The sequence below is a fragment of the Phacochoerus africanus genome, chromosome 2, assembly GCF_016906955.1.
Source record: "Phacochoerus africanus isolate WHEZ1 chromosome 2, ROS_Pafr_v1, whole genome shotgun sequence".
NCBI classification, from domain to species: Eukaryota; Metazoa; Chordata; class Mammalia; order Artiodactyla; family Suidae; genus Phacochoerus; species Phacochoerus africanus.
The window spans coordinates 131,052,941-131,071,543 of NC_062545.1; the positions used below are offsets into that span (position 1 = coordinate 131,052,941).

Consider the following 18,603-nt stretch of genomic DNA (forward strand, 5'->3'; position numbering starts at 1 on the left):
GGTAGGGCCTGGACATCTTTGTGTTTCAAAATCTTCATAGATGGTTAAGAACCATTGCTGTAAATATTTAGTGAACTTAAGTACTTACAGAAAATGTGTGAGATCCTCTTTGTAAAAGATATTTGGAATGTAGACCATTTGAATTAATACACATAGAATAAACCTTCTTCCCCCGACCCCTGCCCCCCCAGGAACGAATGATCACGCACTTCGAAAGGTCCAAAATGGAGTAGGAATGGGAAGATTCGCAGTTGAAGATGGCTAGTGACTGGGAAGAGATCAGCTTCTGTGTCAGTCTCTGCACTGCTCCGTGGGATTAAAGGAGGCAATGACATCCTGATCTGTTCCTTGATCTTTGTGCATTGGAGCTGGCGAAAGGTCTTGCAACAAGGAGAGCATTCTATTGAAAACAAGTTCATAGGATGAGAAAAACTTACAAGTTTTTTATTTGCAGCATTGATGCCCCTTTCTCTTCCTTACCCTGACGTGGATGTTTATGCAACTTTTATATATGTTGTTCCTGAACCTCCTATAATGTTTAAATTGTTTAATCTGCACACTAAAAAGTTTAACATCTCCTAAAGAACTATGACATCAATGTCATAATATGTAATATCCAGGAGCAACTGCCTGTAATTTTTATTTATTTAGGGAGTTAAATAGGTGATGGGGGAAATTGTTAATTATTTTTGCATTTCCTGGGAAGCCAAGGTTAAATCTTGCAGACGTAGTTTTGAGAAAAAAAAAGAATCCTTTTGTGTTAAGGAGCCACGGTTCTATCAATGATTAAAAGAACAACAAAAAAAAAAGAAGAGAGACTGTTACAGTATAGTTAAGATCATTTGAAAAGCGAAATCAAGTGCAATTTTGTTTACAAATGGTGTATATTGAAGATTTTTCTATTTCAGATGTACTTTAGAGAGAAATATTAGCTTAACTCTTTTGACATCTGCTATTGTGACACATCCCATTGCTGGCAATGTGGTGCACACTCCAGAACTTTTAACTACTGTTTTGTAAGCCTCCTAGGACGGCATTGTGGGAGTCCTAGGCAGTGCTTTGTTTGCTTTCATGCCTTTCACTGGGTGTTGCACTAGATGCAGAGAGGCAGTCCATCTTAAGTGCATGTGAGTGAGCACCCTGCTAAAGGGATTACAGTGCTTCAGAAGCGGGAGCTAATATAAAAGAAACAGGTCCTTCTGGCTTAAACAATTTTTTCTGCATGAAATAGTGTGGAGGCCCTGGACTGCTGCTCATTGTTTAGGATCAACTGTTCTTGTATTGGTGTTGGTTCAGCGGTTGTTTATAAGAAACATCACAAGGTGATGGGATTCATTTGAAGCACTATATTTGTTTGAATGGTTTTGTCCAGTTTTGCCTTCCCAAGATTTTTGTTCTGCATAGAAAGTTCATACCACTTTTTAATATTAAAAAAAATTTTAACAAAATTGATAGATTTTCTCACTTTTTTCCTAAAGACCCTTCTTTCTCCCAAACTCTCTTGTAGAATTTCCCTTCCATGGTTTTTATTTTATTCATTTACTTACTTATTTGCTTTTTGGGGCCAAACCCATGGCATATGGAAGTTCCCAGGCTAGGGGTCCAATTGCGGCTCTAGCCACTGGCCTACACCATAGCCACAGCAACACAAGATCCGAGCTGTGTCTGCAACCTATACCATAGCTCACGGCAATGCTGGATCCTTGACCCACTGAGTGAAGCCAGGGATTGAACCTGCATCCTCATGGATGCTAGTCAGATTTGTTAACCCCTGAGTCGCAATGGGAACTCCCCTTCCATGGTTTTCATAGTTGTCTTATTTTCTGTTCAAACCGGTGACCACACAACCACAATCTTCACTAACTCATACTATAGTGAAAGTGTTAACATTTATGTAACATTTCTCTATAACTGTTTGGTATGGTGATTAACAGCAACAACAACAAAAATCACCTAGGCAGTATATCTAAAGAACAATACGAAGAACTGACTCTAGTCTCAGGTTGACCCACTAGTAGAAGGCTGGTATTACTGCCAATTGCTTTGCTTTTCCCACGGTGAAACTTAGCAAGTGAGTAATAGTCATAATGCATCAAGATAGTTGGTCAATTTTTAGGCTGGCTAGATGTTGACTTGAGACTAGGTAAACAAAAATAAAAACCTATTGTGTTAAGCAGGGGTGTATAGTACAAATTCTATAGTCTGGGACCTGATAATTCTGCTTTCTTTTATGGCTTCTTGTGTTACTAGGATTGGCTACAGTGCATCAGTTCTTAGGATAGGTTCAGAAAGAATTTATAGCATCATATTGACCTGTTACTTTAAAGTTTACATTGCTATTTTGGTCTTGGTCCTTGGACCTGGAACTTCCAGCACAGCAAAGTATTAGGCTTTCTAGCACAGCGGCTGGTAATTCTAAGTTTTCAAGATGTTCAGTTTCTATAGTGAAAACCAGCCACAACACAAAGTTTTAACAGTTTTTATGTTTACTACTTGAAAATATTTGATTATCCGAAACAGCATTTGGTAAAGATGGGACAATATTCCTAATTTTCATATGAAGAAACTAACACTGTATAAAAATAAAGTGACCAAGGGTGTTTTTGTTTTGGGTTTTTTTGTTTTTACAGCTCCTATCATGGACTCACTCTTTTTCTTTTATATTTTGCTTTAAACCAAATGCTTACTTTTATGACATACCTGTTTTTTTGTGGGTAAACTGCCAGATGACAGATCATTCTTGCATTTGTTCTCAAACTTTAACCTTCATGGATTCACCTTGGGTACTTATTAAATAATAGGCTGCTGGACACCGCCTCCTCGCCCCTACTCTAGTTTTTGAGAATGAGACTGCCTTTCTAACAAGTTCCCAGTTGAAGCTGATGCTGCTGGTCTAGGGACCACACTTTTAGAACAATCTTTAAAATATATGGGTAAAGTACTTAAACTATTTGGGCTTATAAGGTAATATTAAAACTACCAATTACTGGGTGCTTAGAGTGTCAGGCATTGCTAATCGCTCAAAAGGCTAGGAGGTAGGCAAACTGCCATCATTTTGCAGAAAAGAAAACTAAGGTTTCTGGAGATTGTTTCTTTCTTTCTTTCTTTTTTTTTAAGGGCTGCAGTTGGAGCATATGAAAGTTACCAGCTAGGGGTTGAATTGGCGCTGTAGCTGCCAGCCTATCCCACAGCCACAGCAATGCCAGATCTCAGTCGCATTTGCAACCTACAGCCCCGCTCACCACAAAGCCAGATCCTTAACCTACTGAGCCAGTCCAGGGCTGGAACCTGCATCCTCATGGATCCTAGTTGGATTCATTCATCGCTGAGCCAAGAAGGGAACTCCCATGGAGATTAAGTTTCTTAAACATTACAGCTACTTAGCTAATTTCCTAAATGGCAGATCTCCCATCTAGGTCTGATAACCAAAGCCTGAATTTTTCACCATACTATGCTGCCTTATACATTTCTAATATTAAGATCCTTTTTCCTCCTCGTTAAGTGCATGGCTAACTCAGGCTCCACAATGGAGAAGCTTGTTCCTGGGTGAAAAAGGACGCAGATACCAGGGCATTCCTCGAGTTTGCACCGGAAGCCGGGGAGGAAGGGGCGGGGCTTCAACTGCGGAAGGGGAGGGCTTCACTCTACAGGAAGTCCGGTGTTGAAGATGGCTCTGTTGTCTACGGGCCAGTAACAGGGGTCCTGTCTCTTCTCTTGGCCTCGTTCCGACCCCGAACAGTGCGGGTGAGACCGCGGAGGCGATTTCGCTCGCCGCCATGCACGACGCCTTCGAGCCGGTTCCGATCCTAGAAAAACTGCCTCTGCAAATTGACTGTCTGGCTGCCTGGGGTGAGCCAAGGGGTCAGCGCCGGACCTTTCACGAGGCTAGGGAAGTGGACGGGCGACTGGCTGTGTGGACTCCGGTCTGACGCCGTCCGAGAGGGTCCTGGGTTAGGGGGAGGGCAAAGCACTGTTGACGAGGGTCGTGGGGCTATTTGGGTGGTCGCCGGGGATCCACGTATTTTAAGGACGTTCACATGCTCTTGCTCTCGGTATAGGGTTGGAGGTGGAGGTTTCCTTATTGATTGTACTCAGGTTTGGCTTATTTCGATCCCTAAGAAGTCTTTAGTTGGGGAGGACAAAGCAGTGGGAAGTTCTCCGCCTGCCATGGGCTTGAACTTGTCCGGATTTTTGTGTTTTCCAGGTGAAAGACAACATTGTTTTGTTTTGTTTTTTTGTTTGTTTGTTTGTTTGTTTTTTTTTGGTTTTAGTGGCTGTTTTTTGCATTGAATAAGTTAACACGTAAGCCTTTTTCCCCTAGTGATCACTCATCGCTTAGTTTACATTCCTGTAGCTAACTTACTACTCTCCACTCTTAATCTAACCAAGTGGTTAATTGTTTTAGAGTCAAAGTGCCCAGGTTATCCAACCCTTGTGGGTTCCAGGATGTCATGAAATCTAACCCACAAAAGCTTGCATGATCCTCTTGGAATTGGCCAGTGCAGAAAGCAGGGTCAGCATCTTTTCACTTGCAATGCTCCAGAATTTCAAATGATTTCTGAAATAAACCTTGACTCTTGACTATGAACTTTATGCTCCTATCTATGAGTGTTTGTGTCTGATAACCGAAGACCAAAGAGAAGTAACTTCCATCTTTCCTGTTAATGTATAGATAGATCCTAGAAATCAAGGGCCATAAAAAGGTGGCTCAGAATCCTTAATCAAATCTTATGCTAAGCTAGGTACCTGTGGATGGGTCTGGTGGAATCTTGGTGGTAGCCGCATCCTATTCATTATCTATAGGCAGTGCCACCCAGTCAGAGTTCTCATATCCTCTTCAGTAAGGTGCTTTTACCACATTTTGCTAATATGTGCCCTCTTGCCTTTAGCAGCCCTGGGCCTCTTTTTTTTTTAATTTATTTTATTGAATATATTTGATTTACAATGTTATGATAATTTCTGCTGTACAGCAAAGTAATTCAGTTATACATACACACACACACATTCTTTTTCATATTCTTTTCCATTATGGTTTATCAGTTTCTCTATACTATACAGTAGGACCTTACTGTTTAGCCCTGGGCCTCTTGAAAGTCACACCTCTACAGCAAACTGTCCTAGCCCTTTGGGTTAGGAGAGAATCCTGCTTCCTCCAGTTATTTCAAGAAAACCTCAGAGTTCCTATTGTGGCTCAGCAGTAACAAACTTGACTAGTATCCATGAGGGCGTGGATTTGATTCCTGGCCTTGCTCAGTGGGTCAGGGAAATGGCATTGCCATGAACTAGGGTGTAAGTTGCAGATGCAGCTCTGATCTGGTGTTGGCTGTGGTTGTGGCATAGGCCAACAGCTGCAACTCTGATTTGACCCCTAGCCTGGGAACTTCCACATGAAGCGGCTGCCGCCCTAAAAAGACAAAAACACAAAACAATAAAAAACCCATCTCATTTTCAGTCATTAAATGCTCTCAGTAAAAGTTAAAAATAAATAGAAGAGAAAAAAAGAAATTGAAAAAATTAAAGACCTGACACTCAGCACAAAGAAGCTCATTCTCCTGTCTCGTCGTCAAGTATGTGTTAAGTACCTGCATGGACCAGTCTCTATGCTAGGGACTGGAAGACAAGGATGAATAAGAAACAGTGCCAGTGCTTCCAAGACACACAGTGGCAGACAAATATGAACAGATTACAAGATAAATGATTCTAGAGACATATGCAGCCTAATATGGGAAGATGGAGGGTGGGATATTCCATTCAGACTAGGGTGTAAAAAAGATGGATGCAGGGAGTGCCATGTGGCTCAGTGGATTAAGGATCCACTATTGTAGCTGCAGTGGCTTGGGTCGCTGCTGTGGCATGGGTTTGATTCCTGGCTGGAGAACTTCTGCATGTTGCAGGTTCAGTCAAAAAAATAAATAAGGAGTTCCCCTCGTGGGGCAGTGGTTAATGAATCCAGCTAGGAACCATGAGGTTGCTGGTTCGATCCCTGCCCTTGCTCAGTGTGTTAACGGTCCGGCATTGCCATGAGCTGTGGTGTAGGTTGCAGACGCGGCTTGGATCTGGCGTTGCTGTGGCTCTGGCATAGGCGTAGGCTGGCAGCTATAGCTCCAATTAGACCCCTAGCCTGGGAACTTCCATATGCTGCAGGAGCGGTCCAAGAAATGGCAAAAAGACAAAAAAAATTAAAAAAAATAAATAAATAGAAAAAAATAAAGAGGATGGATGCAGCAGCTTACCACACTTTACTTAGCTTGTCAGAATCCTTGACTTTGATACCCTGTGAGACTAGTATAGGACACATGCTTCAGTCTCACCAACTCCACTTTGTCACAGTAAAGATTCCCTGTACTTGTGCTTTCTGAAAACACAGTTTTGAAATTGTAGATAGCTTTTGGTCTTGATCTCCAGTTTACAGGAGAAATGCCCATTGCCTACCAGGATGCTGTGGTAGGTTTTGGGCTACCCCTTCAGCATCTTCATTTGGATATCTGGTAGCATGGCCAGCACAGTTGTTGATGTCAAAACATGCCTGTCCTCCTGTATCCCGCATCTTCGCAAATGGTATTTCTATTTTGCTCCTTGGAATTATTCTTCTGTTACTCTCTTATACACCACATCCAGTACATCAACAAATCTTGTCTGTGCCACCTCCTGAAAAATTCTACAATCTCTGAGTTTCCTAGTGGCTCAGCAGGTTAAGGGCCTGGCATTGTCATTGTTGTGGCTTGAATCCCTGGCCTGGGAACTTCTGAATGCTGAAGGCACAGCTAAAAAACAAACAAATAAAAACCTATAAGCCCATCACTTCTCTCTATCTCTGCTGTTACCACTGTTGATGAAGGCACTGTTCTCTGTCATGTGATTACTGTAGTAGTGTTCTGACTGATCACCCTGGGTTTGCCATTGTGCCATTTGCAGTATTTTATCCACATAGAGGTAGAGTGACCCTTTGAAAACTCAATCTAGTCACATCTCTTCTCTGCTCAAAACCCTCTAGTAGCTTCATGTCACAACTAGAATAAGTTCCAGAGTCCTTACCATGACTGGCAGTGCCCATCATGTTCAGGCCTCTGGTTACTTCCCTGACCGTATCTCCTATGGTCTTACCCCTTGCTTCTTTCTGGTACCAGTCACAAGGTCTTCCTTGTTCCATGAGCACACAAAGCACGTAACTAGGTCAGGGTCTTTGCACTTGCTGTCTCCTCTGCCTGGTACTCGCTTGTCCTAGATATTATATGGCTCATTCCTTAGTTCATTCTGGTCTCTGTTGAAATGTCACATAAGACCTTCCCTAACTATTCTATATCAAAGAGACTGCCTCATCCACCATTGTGCTACTCTTTTACTTAGCCTTATCTTATGGATTGCCCCCAGTGCTGTATGTTATTATTATCCCTCTCCATATTAGAATATAAATTCTTTCAGAGCAGTAACTTTGTTTTCTATGTAGCTTTATGTGCATTGCTTAGAACAGTTCCTGACTCATAATGGATGCTTACTAAATATTTGCTTAATTAATTAGTAGTAATGGCTTCCATTATTGGGTTTTAATCTGTATTAAGCAGTTATGAAATAATAATTCCATTTTGCAGAGGAAGAACCTGAGAAGTTACATAGTTTTTCCAAGGTGACATATTCAGCAAATTACATCTGATTCTAGTACCTGGTTCTCAAACTTTAATATATATTCTGAGCCTACAAGAAAGGTAAGGGTGTGTGTGTGTATATCAGTATATATGTGTACATAATCATTTTAAATTATATTTTCCAAAGAACCAATGAAAAAATAAAAATGATTAAGGGGTTACCTATGGCAGAAGGAAGAGACCAGGGTGGACTAGACAAGGATGGACTTCTCTTAGTTTTAGCTTTGGAACTAGGTAAATGTCTCATGTAATTACAAAATTAAATTAAATAATGTAGATTTCAGGGCACCACCACAGAATCATTGCAACAGAATCTCTGGGAGCAGGGCTCAGGAATGTGCTTTTTTTTTTTTTCTTTTTTTTTGGCTGCTCTCTCAGCATACCAAAGTTTCCCAGGCCAGGGACTGAACCCATGCCACAGCAGCAGCTTGAGCCACAGCAGTGACAATGCTGGATCCCTTGCCTGCTAAAGCCACCATGGAACTCCCAGATGTACATTTTTAATAAGTCCAAGTGATTCTGGTGCAGCTACTCAAGGGCTGATGCTTTTTTAAAAAAAATTTATTTTAGTTTATTTAGTGTTCTATTTCTGCCCTACAGCAAAGTGATCCAGTTATACATCTATACATTCTTTTTCTCATATTATCTTCTATCATGTTCCATCATAAGTGATTGGATATAGTTCCCTGTGCTGTACAGCAGAATCTCATTGGTTATCCACTCCAAATGCAATAGTTTGCATCAACTAACGCCAAACTCTCAGTCCATCCCACTCCCTCCTCCTTCCTCTTGGCAGCCACAAGTCTGTTCTCCATGTCCTTGAGTTTGTTTCTTTTCTGTAGATAGGCTCATTTGTGCCATGTATTAGATTCCATATACAAGTGGTATCATATGGTATTTGTCTTTCTCTTTCTGACTTCATTTAGTAGTACAAGTAGCTCTAGTTCCATCCATATTGCTGCAAATGGCATTATTTTGTTCTTTTTTATGGCTGAGTGATACTCCATTGTGTATATGTACCACATGTTCTTAATCCATTCATCTGTCAATGGACACTTAGGTTGTTTCCATGTCTTGGCTGCAGTGAACATAGGGGTGCATGTATCTTTTTGAATGAAAGTTTTGTCTGGATATATGCCCAGGAGTGGAATTGTTGGTAGTTCTATATGTAGTTTTCTGAGGTACCTCCATACTGTTTTCCATAGTGGTTATAAGGGGCTCATGCTTTGAGAAACACTGTACTTTGCCCTATGACCCAAAGAAATGAAGTGACCACTGTCCTGTTCCTCTCTGTACTCCCTGCCATGTTCAGCAGTGGTTGTTTGTCACTTGAGTTGGGAGTGGCTTGCAGTGTTGGATAGAGCCTCATTAAGGTAATTGTGAGGAAGAGGGCTCTGCCTTTCTTCCCAGGAGGAATCAAGTTCAACCTTGTGGCTCAGGATTAGACCTTCAAAAGTTTTCTAGGGCTGACTTGCCTTTGTTTTTCGTGTGTATTACCCATTTGTATAGTTTGTTTGACTTTCTGATGTGCAGGATTGAGTCTCAGAAGGGACTGTCGACCCCATGCTCTGCCTGCTCTACAGGCTTCTCGTTTTCTGTTTTGCATGCTCAGCTGTGTTATATGATGACATGTCATAGAGCATGCCCAGCCTATGACACCTGAGCCCCCACTGGCTTTTGTAACCAAATCAAGCCTCTTCAAAGTTCTGTTATTATTCAAAGTCTGGGTGATGCAGTATTTTTTCTTTATGAGTTTGAGGATTAGAAATGAGTATGTGTGTGTGGTGCTTTTGAAACTGACAACACTAAAGGCCTGAACCTAGCCAGAACACAGATTGGGACTTGAACCCATGTGCCAGAACTCGAACCCAACCTAAAGCCAGACTGGGACTTAAACCCACAGTTTTAAATTCGAGTTACTCATCCTATGTCTGGACTCACTAAGGTTCAGGTTCTTTAAGGCTCCATGCAGAAGGAATTCAGTGAGAGATAGTGATAGGTAAGAAACAGATTTATTAGGATAGGACGCTTGTTAGAGATGCAAGCAGGTAGGATCTGCCCGAGGATCCTGTGGGCCACAGTTTTATTAACCAAGGGGTGTGGGGGTTGGAAAAGCCCATCTCTTCCTTTCCAGAGTAGTAGCTCCTCCTTAGTATCTGGTAAGGTGTGTATTCGAATCAGCTGAAGGGCAGTCTTCAAACTCTTGCCCTTGGTCTGAATCTGAATGCAGGCCTCATCCCATCCCCAACCCAAAGACCTGAGGCAGTTCTTGCACCTCTACTAGTTAAGCAAGCCTGCCTTATTCTGATGGCTTTCTTGAACATACAGTGGTCTCCCAACATCCCCCAGGTTACCCTCTTTATCTATGATCCCCTATTGGGACTTCTAAAACCTACCTGTGCCTACTTTATCCCTGTCACTTTTACTAGTTAAAAGAGAGTTGTTATAATTGGCAAGAATGGTAAGTGCATTTTCCTCTGCATCTCCAGATGAATGCTCGAGAAGGGTCAAATAAAATTTCAGTTAACAATTTTTAAAAAATATTTCAGCAGGAATTCTTGTTGTGGCTCAGGGGGTTAAGAATCTGACTAGTATTCATGAGGTTGGGGGTTTGATCCCTGGTCTCCCTTAGGAGGTTAAAGATCCAGCATTGCCACAAACTGCGGCGTAGGTCCCACATGTGGCTTGGGTCTGGCATTGCCAGGGCTGTGGCGTAGGCCGGCAGCTGCTGCAGTTCTGATTCAACCCCTAGCCCAGGAACTTCCATAAGCTGTAGGTGCGGCCCTAAAAAGAAAAAAAAAAATTCAGCAAATTTATCTAATTCCTTTTTGTGATCAATAGAGTAGACATTTGATAAGAAACGTCTATTGGCAAATAAACATTTCAATAAAAATGAAAAGACTCTTGAAGTCATACTTAGGAGTTTGGTTTCATATTTTGGTAGTGCAGCTTCATGAGGATTTTTTAGGCCCCAGTGTGACAGCATCAAAGATATGCTCTAAGTTAATTGATAGCAAACATGGAAGGACACAGAGTGAGACCAGCCTAGGCCATCACAGTGTCCCCAGAGAGAGCTGGTGCTGGGTTCCTTGAGCAGTGGAATTGATTGGCCTTGCAGACCTGGGTGGGATCTGGGGCTGTTGAAAGAGGTAAAGAAAGACAGAAACTGGCAGGGGCTTGGGGTCAGAGTAGAGAGGGAGGAATGGGGAAGATGGTGAACATTGTGTTGGCCTTTTTGCTGTAGACGTTTATGTATGTCACAAATGAAATCTTTTAAAAAATTTCAACTTCATTTTATTTATATCTGAAATATCAGTGCATCTTCAAAAAATTGAATATGATCAATTACTCAATACAGTGATAACTGTGAGTAAAGTTCTAAACATAATATCTTTTGCAAAGTAAGCATTGTGAGCTAAATGCTTTTTTCCCCCCATGTCCTGTTCCAACAAAAATCTCCAGTGTTCTCTTAGAGCTAGTGTTATTTCTGATTTCCACTTAGGTCATTGAGAGCTCACTGGGTCTTACTTTCCGAGTCCTGCCTTTACTTTAAAACACAAAAGACAGAGTCACTATCTTTTTCTGGAAGATTAAGGACATCAACTTGGAGAAATGTTCCTGATGTGGCTCCTGACTTGTTATGATAAGCATAATCATTGCCTTTCAGACAGCCCCAGGCCAACACCCGGTCTTTTGAGACAAGATGCCCTAGTAAGTGCAAGAAAGTATGTGCCTAAGGGTCAGACAGATTGGGTTGGAGTCCTGACTCTGCTACACATCTTACCACTTAAGTGACTCTGGACCAGTTTTTTATCCCTTAGGCCTCAACTTCCTCTTCTGTAAAATGGGGGTCTAAGAAAAGGACATACTTCAAAGGATAGTTGCTATAACATGATAAGTCCTTAGCTCTTTCCTGGAACACAATGCATGCTCAATAGAGTTTATCTCTTTATGCCATTCTTCCAACATTTCACAGAGGATCAAGGGTTTATGAAGGGAATGAGTGACCATTACGTTCCAGCATCAAAAGGCTGAGGAAGTATCTGAACATGCTTAACATCCCTTAATGATTTAATGTAAATCTGTCAGGATAATTATTTAAGTTCTTTCAGAGCCTTTTTTACTTTTAGCACAGGCCAGTGTCTCCCAAAATGCTGTCCCTGAACAAACAGCATCAACATCACTTGGGGGCTTGTTAGAAATGCAGATTCACAGGCCCACTTCCAGACCTCCTGAATCAGAAACCCAGGGCAAGGACTAGCAATCTGTTTTAACAGATCCTGGGAAAATTCTGGTACACACTGAAATTTAAGAGCCGCTATCCTAGAACATCCTTTTTTTTTTTTTTTTTAATAAGAGCTTTATTGAGATGTAATTCATGTACCTTAAAATTCACCCATTTAAGGTGTACAATTTGGTGGTTTTCAGTACATTCATAGAGTTGTGCAAGTATGACCCAGTCAATTTTAGGACATTTTCATTACCCTAAAGGCCTACCAGCCTTAGGTAATTACTAATCTTTCTGTCTCTAGATTTGTCTCTTTTGGACTTTTCATATAATAGAATCATGCATATATTAGAATCATGCTGTAATAGAATAATAATAGAAGCTGTAGGTAGCTTCTTTTATTTAGCATAATGTTGTCAGTTCTATCCCTATTGTAGCATATATCAGCACTTCATTGCTTCTATGGCTAATATTCCATTGTATGAATATGCCACATTTTGTTTATCCATTTGTCAATTGATGGATATTTGGGTTGTTTTCATCTTTTGGCTGTTGTGCATAATACAGCTGTAAACGTTTATATACAGGTTTTTGTGTGGACATATGTTTTCATTTCTAGTGTGTATGCCCATGGGATGGCATTGCTAGGTCATATGGTAACTTGTGTTTAATCTTTTATGAAACTGTCAGACCATTTTTCAAAGTGCTGCACCACTTTATATTCCTGTCAACAATGTGTGAGGAGGGTTCCAGTTTCTTCACATCTTTGTCAACATTTATTAATCTGTTAGACCGTCTTTTTTAAAAAAATTTTTGTTATAGTTGATTAACAATATTCTGTCAGTTTCACATATATACATATTTCACCCAGTTATACATATATAGACATTCTTTTTCTCACATTATCCCCCATCATGTTCCATCACAAGCGACTGGATATAGTTCCCTATGCTGTACAGCAGGATCTCATTGTTTATCCACTCCAAATGCAATAGTTTACATCTACTAACCCCAAACTCCCTGTCCATCCCACTCCCTCTTCCTCGCCTTGGCAACCACAAGTTTATTTTCCATGTTAGACCATCTTTTGAGATAATGCATTCTGTAAGCTTAATATGCTATGGCATTTCTTATTTTTCTTACAGTAAAATCATTAAACCTTCAAAGGATGCCTTTTAGCTGTTACTTCTGAGATTAGATGCCTAGTTTTATGTTTATACTACCCATTTTATGATTTTATAAACTTCCATCATTTTTTTCTTCCATTTGTTTTGAAACAGTGATGCCAGGGACATTTTCCACTCTCTGATATGTCTCGTCTAGTTCAATATTTATTTTTTCGTTTGGCTGATTCTCAAATATTTCTTGAATATAAACATCCCTTAGTTTTGCAAAACACCTACTGTCCAAAGCAACTCATTTCCTCAACCCTTTGGTTTCTGATTGTAAGCCCCAGCTAAAGAAATAGGATCTTAACTAAAGCTCATTGACCTTCTCTTTGCAGAGGAATGGCTGCTTGTTGGAACGAAACAAGGTCATCTTCTTCTCTATAGGATTCGGAAGGATGTTGGTAAGTGGCATCTTTCCAGAACCAAGTAAGAAGTGGCTCACTGTTCATAAAAAGGAAAAAGATAGTTGGCTGGTATACAACTGTGAAATCAGTGGTTATTCCTAGACCATTAAAAGAATGATTGGTGGTAGCGCAGTGGGAAAGTGGGAGAAACTTGTGAGAATCTCCAGGGTTTTCATTTTTTTTTAAGACTCTATTCCTTTACTCTCCCCACCCACCCACCCATTCTGGGAGGTGGGGCTGGATGTCTTTTCCCTTCTCACTTATTGGAGACTCATGCCAGAAATAAAAAATATTGCCATTGGGAATAAGATTCTCATGTAAATGGTGTGGTAGTAGGAAAAGAAATTAGGAGGCATTGGTTTTAAAAGATCTTCTTAACTTCTGAGGGGTAGACTAGGAGAGAGAGGACCTGGCTTTGAGTCACACTTTAATTCTGCTCAGCCACATGACTGTGAGTAGTTTCCTCTTCTATAAAGTATTTTACAGAATTGTTGAGATCAGATGCAAGGACTGAGAACTAAGGCTTCAATCAGATATTACTTTGTCAGTAAAAAATGAAGGAAAATAAAAGTATTTGAAGTTTATTCTACTAGAGCATACTTAAGTGGGGAAAAGAGTAGTCTACTCCCTTTTTCTAGTTTTATTTCTATATTCTTTTTATGGAAAATTGATGTGTTTAGATATTATACTTTGGAGCTACAGAGTTTAGAAATTGGCTGTTAATGCCAGAGAAGGTTGAACCACATGTCATTATTTGGCTATATTAGAAAAAAGAAAAATTTCATAGCTTTCAACTTAGTATATAACTTTCCATCGTAAATAGCTTAGTATAAGAGTGGAGGAGTTCCCATGGTGGCTTAGCGGTAATGAACCTGACTAGTATCCATGAGGACATGGGTTCGATCCCTGACTTTGCTCAGCGGGTTAAAGGATACGGCATTCCTGTGAGCAGTGCAGTAGGTTGCAGACAAGGCTCAGATCTGGCGTTGCTGTGGTTGTGGCGTAGGTCAGCAGCTATGGCTCCGAATTGACCCCTAGCCTGGAAACTTCCATATGCTGCCAGTGAGGCCCCTGAAAGACAATATATATATATTTGAAATAGAGCCTTTTCAATATATATATTTGAAATAGAGCCTTTTCTTTGGAACCTGTAGCAGGGGTAAGGGAGAGATAGAGTAATAAGATGTCCTAGAAAGACTGGGATCAACGGGACCTGGACTCTGATCTGAGCTGAGCCATCTGCTTTGGGTTCTAGGCTTCAGTCTACACATGTCCTAAACAGAGGGTTTATTTTTTATTTTTAAAAATTTTTAAAAATTTTTAATTTTTATTTTAGTCTTTTTTAGGGCCACACCTGCAGCCTATGGAGGTTCCCAGGCTAGGGGTCGAATTGAAGCTGCAGCTGCCAGTCTACATCCTAGCCACAGCAGTGAGGAACTGAGTCGAGTCTGAGACCTAACACCACAGCTCACAGCAATGCCAGATCCTTAACCCACTGCGTGAGGCCAGGGATCGAACCCGCAACTTCATGGATGCTAGTCAGATTCGTTTCTGCTGAGCCACGACAGGAACTCCAAACAGAGGGTTTAGATTACATCTCATCTAAGGTCTTCACAACTTTATGTTTACTTTAGTGATGCCTTACCCTGGAGCAGTGGTTCTCAAAATATGGTCTTGTGCAGGAAAAAAGTCACCTACCAAATTAATAAACAAAGGATGTTGTGGCCATCAAGCCATCAGCCACTGCAGCCTCTGGACTGTGCACCTTGAGGGGATTCAGGATGGAGAAAAACAGGATTCTGGCCCTGGATGGTTAAGGTGCATATCAAAGGGATGATTTCAATGAACCCAGACTCTTGCATCTTCCCATATATAGAAAAGCCCTGAATTCATTAACTTGAGATGTCCAGCTTCCTTAAATAGCAATAATCTTCTGAACTTTGACCACCTGGCTTTTTGTTGTGGTTGTTTAAAACTCCTATATATCCTGGCTTCCCCTTTACCTCTTTTTTTTTTTTTTTGGCTTTTTGCCATTTATTGAGCTGTTCCCTCGGCAGATGGAGGTTCCCAGGCTAGGGGTCGAATCAGAGCTGTAGCTGCCGGCCTACGCCAGAGCCACAGCAACATGGGATCCGACCTGCGTCTGTGACCTATACCACAGCTCACAGCAACGCTGGATCCTTAACCCGCTGAGCAAGGCCAGGGATCGAACCCACAACCTCATCATTCCTAGTCGGATTCGTTAACCACTTCTCCACAACGGGAACTCCCCCCTTTACCTCTTCGGAGCAGTCCCTCAGAGCGGTCTCCTAGGCTTAAGTCCTCTCAGCAAGTCCCCAGAATGAAACATAATTCTCAAGTTTTAGGTTGTCCTCCCCCCCCCCACTTCAGTTGACAGGTTCTAACTCTAGGAGGTCCCAAGATACTTTCAGAGGATCCACAACTTCAAAACTAAGTTCACAATCACACTAAAATGTTACTATTTTTTTCACTGATATTTATTGACATTGCACTGATGGTACGAAAGTAATGGTAACTTAAACTGGAGTCCCCTGGTGGTCTAGCAGTTAGGGATCCGGTGTTGTCACTGTTGTCATTTGAGTTTGACCCCTGGTCTGGGAATTTCCATGTGTTTTGGGCAGGGCCAAAAAAAAAAAAAAAAAAGGTTAGATAAAACTTCTGCCCCTTAGCTCAAGTTTAAGACAGTGGTCCACAAACTTGTTGGCACCACACTGTACTAGCAGTCGTATTTTTTCCCAGCATTGTAATCACAGTGCTTTTTTTTTTTTTTTTAAATAACCAGTGTCACTTAAGAGGCAGTAAAAAGGTATTCATTTTATTGTATCTTAAAACCTTTGAGAACACGTCTTTTCAGAGTTCCCATTGTGGCTCAGTGGTAAGGAACCTGATTAGTATTCATGAGGACGCAGGTTTGATCCCTGGCCTCTGTCAGTGGGTTAAGGATCTGGCTTTGCCGTGAGCTTTGGTGTAGGTCGCAGATGCAGCTCAGATCTGGTGTGGCTGTGGTGTAGACCTACAGCTACAGCTCTTATTCGACCCCTAGCCTGGGAACCTCCATGTGCTACTTTAAAAAAAAAAAAAAAAAGAACACTTCTTTTCAGTAATCTCTGTGATGTAATAGCAAGTGTGCATTAAGCACTTCTGCTGTGTGCAAGGTATGAAGTACAGTGGCTTTCTTGGGAAAAATACTCATGTGACTGACCCCTTTTCTCTTGAAGCATCATTTATGCTTGAAGGAATGACTGACAGACTGGTTTTTCAGACCATTTGGTTGTTGAGTAGATGTTTTCTCAAAAATGAACAAAGAGAGCCTGTCACTTCAAAGAAAAAAACTGGCAATATTTGTTACTAACAATGAAGCTAGTGCTTTCAAGAGAAAATTAGAACTGTGGAAAACTTGTATCCACCCCCTTTCAGTACTTAAGGATTTTTCTGATAAGATTGGGGGTGATAATAATGTGATTTTTCTTTTTTGAATCCTGCAACAAAATGTGTCAACATTTGGAAAATCTGCCTGACTCTGTGAACCACTGTTTTCCAATTCATGAAATTTCTAAAGCAAGCATGAATAAAAGAGCCATTCAAAGTGTAAAATAGACTAATGGACTATAACTTAACAGAAAAGGTCATTAATGGTTTTCAGATTCTAGACTGCAAAAAACACCATTTGTCAAGTTTTGGTATAGCATCAGAGAAGATCCGCAATTATCTGAAAAGCCTATTAACATTTTCCTCCCTTTTCCAACTAAATGTCATATACCTCAACCAAAGAACATATCAAAACAGATTAAATGCAGAAGCAGATGTGAAAGTCAGCTGTATTCTATTAAGGCAGACATTAAAGAGATTTATAAAAGTACAAAACAATGCTTTTTTAAAAATTTGAAAGAATAGTTATTATTCTCAAAAATATATTATTTATGCTAATATGTAATGAGCTTATTACTGTTATGTTTAAGTCAGTTAATACATATTTTTGAGGGGTTTTTTAGCCACACCCACAGAATGTGGAAGTTTCCAGGCCAGGGATCGAACCTGCACCACAGCAGTGATGTGAGCCACAGCAGTGACAATGCTGAGTCCTTAACCTCTGAGCCACCAGGAAACCCCATTACATGTTTTTAAAACTTCTCAGTTTTAATTTCTGCTATGGTACACATTGATAACTATAATCCATGGAAAAGCTTTGGTCCTCAGTGCCTTTTACAATTATGAAGGATTCCTGAGACTGCAGAGTGGTAATAAAGTCCTTTTCAGATACAGAACTCTTTATGAAGCAGTAGTGGCTGATTTTTTTTTTTTTTTCTTAAGAAGATTAATGACATAGCACAGGGCAGGTTTCTGAATCTCCCATGACTCTGGGGCCCTGTCTTCAATCCTCTTTTGAGGGACACGTGGAGGAAGTAAGGCCAGCTTTGGTGGCTTTGGCCCTTATGGCTGCCTCACAGAATCTCCACCGACTTGCCTGCTCAATGTTGTGGACAATCTCTCCCTGAGCTGGGAGGCAGGTAGCGGGCACACAGGCTTTACGAAAAGTCAGCTCTGAGTATGCCTCTGGGCTCCCTCTCACTGACTACTCCCTAAATGTTTGACCTGTCAGGTCCCTCAGATGCGAAATTAGACTAATAATACCTACGTCCTGGGGTGGTTGTTAGGTTACAGAAAATATATATAAATTTTAAAATCTACACCCTGACAGTTATTGCTTGGTTAATGGTAGCTGCTGTTATTATTATAATAATTATTCTCCTTTGAATCCTAGGTGACTTTTTTTCATTCTGAAACTTTTTCAGCTGAAGTATCATTGGCTTACAATGTGTTAATTTCTGCTGTACAGCAGAGTAATTCAGTTATACATATATGTACATTCTTTTTTTTTTCCTTTGCTTTTTATAGGCACACCCGCAGCATATGGAAGTTCCCAGGCTAGGGCTCGAATTAGTCCTGCAGCTGCCGGCCTACACCACAGCCACAGCAACATGGGATCAGAGCTGCGTCTGCAAACTACACCATGGCTCACAGCAATGCTGGATCCTTAACCCACCGAATAAGGCCGGAGATTGAACCCGCATCCTCATGGATACTAGTTGCTGAGCCACAACGGGAACTCCCTATACATTCTTTTTTGAAATATTCTT

The 18,603-nt window shown here is 40.9% G+C and overlaps 2 protein-coding genes across 8 annotated transcripts in view; both read left to right on the forward strand.

The window, feature by feature from the left end:
* Positions 1-809, forward strand: part of TMEM87A (transmembrane protein 87A) — a 44,578-nt gene extending 43,769 nt beyond the window's left edge. For all 3 annotated transcript variants that reach the window (XM_047766604.1, XM_047766603.1, XM_047766605.1), the window contains exon 20: positions 192-809. In XM_047766604.1, coding sequence (XP_047622560.1) covers positions 192-233 — 42 coding nt within the window. In that variant the 3' untranslated portion in view covers positions 234-809. The remainder of the gene's footprint in view (positions 1-191) is intronic.
* A 2,833-nt stretch (positions 810-3,642) lies between these two features.
* VPS39 (VPS39 subunit of HOPS complex) overlaps positions 3,643-18,603 on the forward strand; it is a 51,643-nt gene continuing 36,682 nt past the window's right edge. For 4 of the 5 annotated variants that reach the window (XM_047766607.1, XM_047766609.1, XM_047766608.1 and 1 more), the window contains exons 1-2: positions 3,643-3,849; positions 13,376-13,441. In XM_047766607.1, the coding sequence (XP_047622563.1) occupies positions 3,777-3,849; positions 13,376-13,441 (139 nt within the window). In that variant the 5' untranslated portion in view covers positions 3,643-3,776. Of the gene's footprint in view, positions 3,850-13,375; positions 13,442-18,603 lie in introns of those variants that run through there. The other variant, XM_047766611.1, reaches the window with a different exon arrangement.